The following is a 6,525-nucleotide window of genomic DNA, read 5'->3' as shown; positions in this document are numbered from 1 at the left end:
AATGGATTTCTCAAGCTTACACACTCTATTAGGGTACTTTGTACTGACAAAACCCTCTGGCTGACTCAGGTAAACATCCTCAGCTAACTTTCCATTAAGGAAGGGGGTTTTGACATCCATTTGCCATATCTCATAATCATGAAATGCAACAATGGCTAACATAACCCCCAATGGGGACCCCGTTAATATATTATTTATATTAATATATATTAATTATAAAAATATAATAAATAATAGTAATGATTTTGAACTTCCAAAATTCAATAAAAAATCATGTTTTTAAGTTTATACTATAACATTTTTAAGTTGTTATAATATTTTTATTTTAAATATATAAAATTGTGCTATAAATAACAATTTTTATCTAAAATGGTTTCTTTTAGCTCAAAAAATAACTTCTTTTAGCCTAAACAACACCTGCGTTCGCCCAAAAAAAAGTCAACCTAAACAGGGGCGGGGGCGGGGGCAATCGTGGGATTCGGGGGCGGGGGCGGGGGAATAGGAAAATTTTGGGGGTGGGGGCGGGGGATTGCTTCTCCCGCCCCGTTTGACCCCGTTGACATCCCTAATGATGCCATGCAACCCAAATGGACCATGCTAATCAGGTCAAGTACATTCCAGAAATAGTTATGAACTTAGACACCTAATCCAACAGATGATACTTATGGATTCTTAAAAAAAACGTATAACCCTAGTTGATGCTTCCAAGAACCCATTCTCCTCCCTTCTCGCTCCGTAACAGGCTTTATAAATTGAAATTTATATGAAGATGAAATACCCAAATCTTGGGGGTGAATAACCAAAACCACTTATCGAAGCCTGCAACATGTTGTTATTAATCACATGTTTATAGCAATGAAAACCCGTAGAAACTAAATCACATATAAAAGAATTATTTGTCTTAGTTCACCGACATCGATCGACATGAGAGAAAAAACTGATGTTAGATACATGGACACAAAGGTCTTATTGAAAGCAGAAAATACATCCTTGATTTCTTAAACCACATTTGATGCTATTTTTTCGTTTCATCTATATTATGAAGGATATTTTGAGAAATTGACTTTGAAAATTTATTGGCTGAAAAAATGCTTCGAAGGGACTTATTAGATGGTGTGCCTATTTTATTAGATATGAAGAAGATAACAAAGTTAATATCAAAATTGAGTAAATTACACGAATGGTCTCTTCTGTGGTTTGGGGCAACTTGCAGGTTTGGTTCCTAGTTGTTTTTTATTTAACTCAGAATGTCCCTACTATATGTGTTTGTTGCACGTTTGGTCCCTGTTTGATCTAAAAAGACTATTATGCCCTTATTAATTTTTGTTATAATTAATTTTATGATTTACATATTTCTTTTATAATTATTTATTATTTATATATTAATGTACTAAAAAAAATATCATCCCTAAAACCTAAACCCACCACCGGTCACCTATTTTCGCTTTTTGGTGACTTCTTCCTCTTTTCGGTCACCAACATCATCACAACACCACTGTTGAGTAAAACATCGCGAATCAGAGTCACCACCACCATTAATGACGTGAATCAAAGCGATAACACCACCATCACTGCATTTACTAGTTTATTTAAACCTTGTTCGGAGTCACTGCCACCAAAAATTGTTTTCTGAAATCGATATGTTCCATTGTAATTGATTTTCAGCGGGTCGATTCATTAACCAAGTTGAACGGTCATCTGAAATCCAAGTTGAGGCGGTCTGAATGGCTAAAAGCTTGTTGCAATCAGAGATAAATGGGGTGACTAAAAAAGTAGGGATGTAGGAGATTAAGAAGGGATTAGCTTTTGCTTTTGTGACTGGGTAGGTGAATCAACTGGTGGAGGAGAAACTCGAGAGTTTGAGGGCTAGAATTGAGAGCTTGGAAGGTGAGATGAAAAGGGATTTGGAGGAAAAGAGTTTGATCGAGAAATCGAAGAGTGAGAAAGAATTTGAGATTAGGTTTCGCGATTTCTCTTGTCAACAACTACTGGACCACCAACGACATGCCTTTTCACACCTCTGTTTTCAAGTTTTCACTATGGGTTACAAAAATCAAGGTTTTCAAGGTTTTGAATCTATTTCATTTTGATTTTCTTTTTGATCTTGATGTTTGATTTGATTTTAGTTTTGATCTTGAGGTTTGATTTGATTATAGCAGTTCTTTGTTTTTCTATTTTGGTTGCAGGAGGTAAGGAATATAGAGAATGAGAGAAAGAGTGGGAATCTAACCAGCAAGAAAAACTGAAAGGAGAGGAGGGAAGTGTTTTGGACTTTTGGTTGTTGATTTCGGCTAGCTCCATTGAGCATTGAAGTCTAGTGTCAGTGTACATTTTTATAATCCGACAAGAAAATATTGAAAATAGAGGAGAGCAAGGGGAAATGGTACGGGGGATAGGCCCATGTAATATATATAAATGAATAAACAAATAACAAAAATTGAAAAAAAATTATTAAGGACAATCAGAGACCAAACACGCAATAGAAATATATATTAGGGTTCATCCGAGTTAAAAAAAAAGGGTAAATGTCACTATAGCCCATTCAACTATCGTCATTTATCCTATTTGGTCACTAAAGTATTTTTTTTGCTTAATAGGTCATTAAACTTACAACTTACATGTCTATTAAGTCATTTTCGTTAGTTTTTAATAGATCTTCCGTTAACCAGTTATCATAATTTACAAGAATGGTCCCTATGATTTCAATTTCTTTTGTGGTTGGTCATTTGCTAACATCGTTCGTCACATGCACCACTACCGTTCTTGAACATGTTGTAAAGTTGCTTGTTCTTGAATATTGGAACTACCTGACCCGTTTTTTGTCTTCCAGTCGATGTAAAGTTGTTTGTCTGAATCCGTGGATCTCTGAAAGCTCACAATGTCACCAGCTTTTAAGTTCTTTTCCTTCACGAATCAACTCCAACCTTTGGTTAAAATGTAGCTCTGGCTACTATTAAAGTATGAGTAACGAAATCATGAAATCTCCATACTTTCATCCCGATGTCTTCGAAATGTAAAAGAACACCTTTGGAAGTGCTTTCAGTTTGCAACGGGAAGTGCTTCTCTGCATGCTGCTTTGGTATCACTAACCGGTTCAGTTTTCCAATGTCGTTGGGGTGACTGTCTTCTTAAAAAGTTGTTCCCGGGCGTTGACCAGGTTGTCACCCGATCTATACCCGTTTGTAAAAGTTTTTTTAAGCTGCAACTTCTCTTACTTTGTTCTAGTTCATCATTGTATGTGTGTTTCCTCAACATATCAACGATCTCAGCTTTTGAATGAGAATTCAAGAAACTAGCTTCCAACCCCGCTTCATTGGTGTCAAGAACCATGCTGCCCCCACTACTGATCAGTGGAGGCATAGTCATCGGTGCTGCAACTATTGAAGTTGCTTCCGTAGTTGTTCTTTGATCATCAGTGGAACTTCCTTCCATTATAATCAGTGTTCTTGAAGGAGAGAGTAGCAAGAAGAAGAATGAGGTTTTATATATATAGAGAGAGAAATATGATATATATAAATTGGGTGTAAGAGAAAAGCTGAGTATAATAGTTGATGGGGTTGCCCAATGTGAAGGGTGGTGGTTGTCGGAATTGAACAGTGGCGACGTCGGTGATGAAGTATGCTGGTATGGGACCAACCACGAAAAAAATTTAGATCATAGGGACCATTCTTGTAAATTATAATAACTGGTTAACGGAAGATCTGTTAAAAACTAACGAAAATGACTTAATAGACATGTAAGTTGTAAGTTTAATGACCTATTGAGCAAAAAAAATACTTTAGTGACCAAATAGAATAAATGACGATATTTGAATGGGCTATAGTGACGTGTACCCAAAAAAAATTAAAGATTAAACACCTAGATTATCTCAAACCATAGGGACCAATAACATAATTTACTCTATCAAAATTCATCGTCCTGATTTATTTCGTGGATGGAACAGATTTGGTAGGATTAAAATGATTGATTTGTTTATAAGTATAAATGTTATTTATTGCGTAATGAGATGTTATTAGTCAACTAAATATCATGAATGTTAATTCGATATCAAATAAAATATTGTTTATAAAAATATTATATAATATACATATATATGCCAGCGATGAAATGCAAGGATGAAAGCTTTGTCTGAGGTCAAAGCTGGCACTTGCTTTACATTTATAACCCCCCTTCTCTCTCTCACTCACACATCTTCAATCTCTCTCCCTCTCCCTCTCCATAATCTCATCTTCTCTGCACATATGACGAATTTACGCAGTGAAGATTCTTAATGATTCATCACTACGTATCAACAACAAACATGGTTTCATCTCCCTCTCGTGGCTGTATTGAAAAGAAGCACTGGTGGCTTACTAATAAAAAGGTACTTCAAATTCTTCATCCTATTGATAATGGACGATTTTGATCGATTTGTTCCTATGTATTCATTATGTGTTTTCGATGCGTTTTTAGATCGTTGATATGTATGTGAAAGATGCAAGATCATTGATTGCTTCTCAAGAACAGAGCAACGTTGCGTCTGCTCTAAACTTGCTTGATGCTGCTCTTGCTTTATCACCGCGGTTTGAAATGGCTTTGGAGCTGAAAGCCACGGCTCTCCTTCATCTGAGAAGGTTCAAGGAAGTTGCAGATATGCTTCAGGACTACATACCCAGCCTTAGTCTGAAAATGGCCTCCGACGATTCATCCGTTTCGTCTTCATCATCTGACAACAACTCGCAACCACTCTCCAGAGAACGAGTCAAGCTTTTGTCTGCGCCTACTCGCTCCGAGCAATCCTTCAAGTGCTTCTCTGTCTCCGACTTGAAGAAGAGGGTCATGGCTGGCATCGGCAAAAATCGCGATAAAGAAGGTCAATGGAGGTATACTCGTCTCTTCTCTGTGGCAATGTTAGCTTGAAATTCAACAACTTTTGTGTGTGGAATCTGTTTGTAGCGCGTTCTGATTGAGCCTGTCTTACGATCCAATTCAGGTACTTGGTTCTAGGTCAAGCATGTTGCCACCTAGGATTAATGGAGGATGCGATGGCACTTCTCCAGACCGGAAAACGCCTTGCCTCCGCCGCATTCCGCCGTGAAAGTGTCTGTTGGACAGATGACAGTTTCACCTCGTCCGCCGTGACATTCACTTTCGGCAACCAGCCACAGACGCCTCCAAGGGCAGAATCGGAGAGTATCTGCAACCTAGTAAGTCACATCAAGCTCCTCCTGCGGCGGAAGACCGCAGCAATTGCCGCTGCGGAGGCCGGTCTTCACAGCGAAGCCATCAGGCACTTCTCGAAAATCGTTGATGGTCGACGCGGAGCCCCTCAGGGCTTCCTGGCGGAATGTTTCATGCACCGTGCCTCCGCTTACAGGTCATCGGGTCGAATAGCTGAGGCCATAGCGGATTGTAATCGGACGCTAGCGTTAGATCCTAGTTGTATCGAAGCCCTAAGCACCAGGGCTTCCCTTTTCGAAACCATCCGTTGTCTCCCTGATTCGCTTCACGACCTTGAACACCTGAAACTGCTTTACAATTCAATACTTCGTGATCGGAAATTACCGGGGCCGGCATGGAAGCGTCAAAATGTTGGATATGGAGAAATTCCCGGGAAGCTATGTTCGATCGCAGTAAAAATCCAAGAACAGAAACAAAGGGTCGGTTCAGGAGAATTAGGGAACGTGGATTACTATGCTTTGATGGGATTGAGACGTGGTTGTTCCAGATCCGAATTAGAGAGAGCCCATTTGTTGCTTACCCTACGACACAAACCAGATAAATCCACTAGTTTCATCGATAGGTGCCAGTTTGCAGACGAACGCGACATTGATTCCATAAAAGATCGGGCAAAAATGTCTGCTTTATTGTTGTTCAGATTGATTCAAAGAGGGTATACAAATCTGATGAGACTAGTTTTGGATGAAGAAGCCTCCGAGAAGCAAAGGAAGAAGAGCTGTGCAGCAAATGATGTTCAACTTCATCAGCAGCAGCATTCAATATCATCGTCTAAACCAAAATCTGTTAATGTTAAAATGGCGAAGCGGAATCATCATCATCATCATCATCATCATCAAGTTGAAAACAAAAATAATGCGTTTCAAGGTGTGTTCTGTAGAGACCTTGCTGTGGTTGGCAATCTGTTGTCTCAAGCAGGGTTTAACCGTCCTATTCCCGTCAAATATGAGGCTTTAAGCTGTTAGATTTTAAATAAATCAAAAATGAATTTTGATGATCATCACAATTTACAAACAACAATGACAGAGGATGAATGGTCGTGTACAAATGTGGGGGTGGGGGGTTTTTGTGTTTCTGGTCATATGTTTTCCATTTCACCTCTCTCTCTCTCTCTCTCTCTCTCTCTCTCTCTCTCTCTCTCTCTCTCTCTCTCTCTCATGTATAAAATTATATAATTTGAGGAGCCCAATTTACTACCACCATATCCACACTAACCTATGTCAATTCTCATCTGTCTGCTTTTACAATTATTGAATGAGAGAGAGGAAATACTATTTGCAGTCGGGATACATCAATCCAACCCAACCT

At 38.7% G+C, this 6,525-nt stretch overlaps 1 protein-coding gene and 1 pseudogene across 1 annotated transcript; one reads left to right on the top strand and one right to left on the bottom strand.

Annotated features, from left to right (window-relative positions):
* Positions 1-2,754: 2,754 nt before the first annotated feature.
* LOC111902074 (AP2/ERF and B3 domain-containing transcription repressor RAV2-like) lies at positions 2,755-3,432 on the bottom strand (annotated as a pseudogene).
* Positions 3,433-4,132: 700 nt separating this feature from the next.
* Positions 4,133-6,217, top strand: LOC111902057 (uncharacterized). Its single transcript, XM_023897928.3, has 3 exons — positions 4,133-4,363; positions 4,453-4,862; positions 4,973-6,217. Exons 1-3 carry the CDS (start codon positions 4,271-4,273, stop codon positions 6,180-6,182), a joined length of 1,713 nt encoding a protein of 570 aa, XP_023753696.1. The 5' UTR covers positions 4,133-4,270; the 3' UTR covers positions 6,183-6,217.
* Positions 6,218-6,525: the final 308 nt, after the last annotated feature.

This window comes from Lactuca sativa, chromosome 9 (assembly GCF_002870075.4).
Source record: "Lactuca sativa cultivar Salinas chromosome 9, Lsat_Salinas_v11, whole genome shotgun sequence".
In the NCBI taxonomy this organism is placed as follows: Eukaryota; Viridiplantae; Streptophyta; class Magnoliopsida; order Asterales; family Asteraceae; genus Lactuca; species Lactuca sativa.
Note: the sequence above shows the minus strand (reverse complement) of the source record. Positions and strands in the feature narration are given on the sequence as shown.

What these genes read in the sequence shown, in the direction of transcription:
- LOC111902057 (XM_023897928.3), top strand. Translation starts at nt 4,271, where the DNA reads ATGATTCATCACTACGTATCAACAACAAACATGGTTTCATCTCCCTCT. An exon ending in GGTGGCTTACTAATAAAAAG is followed by an intron (nt 4,364 to 4,452) that starts GTACTTCAAATT and finishes ATGCGTTTTTAG; the next exon opens with ATCGTTGATATGTATGTGAA. An exon ending in GATAAAGAAGGTCAATGGAG is followed by an intron (nt 4,863 to 4,972) that starts GTATACTCGTCT and finishes GATCCAATTCAG; the next exon opens with GTACTTGGTTCTAGGTCAAG.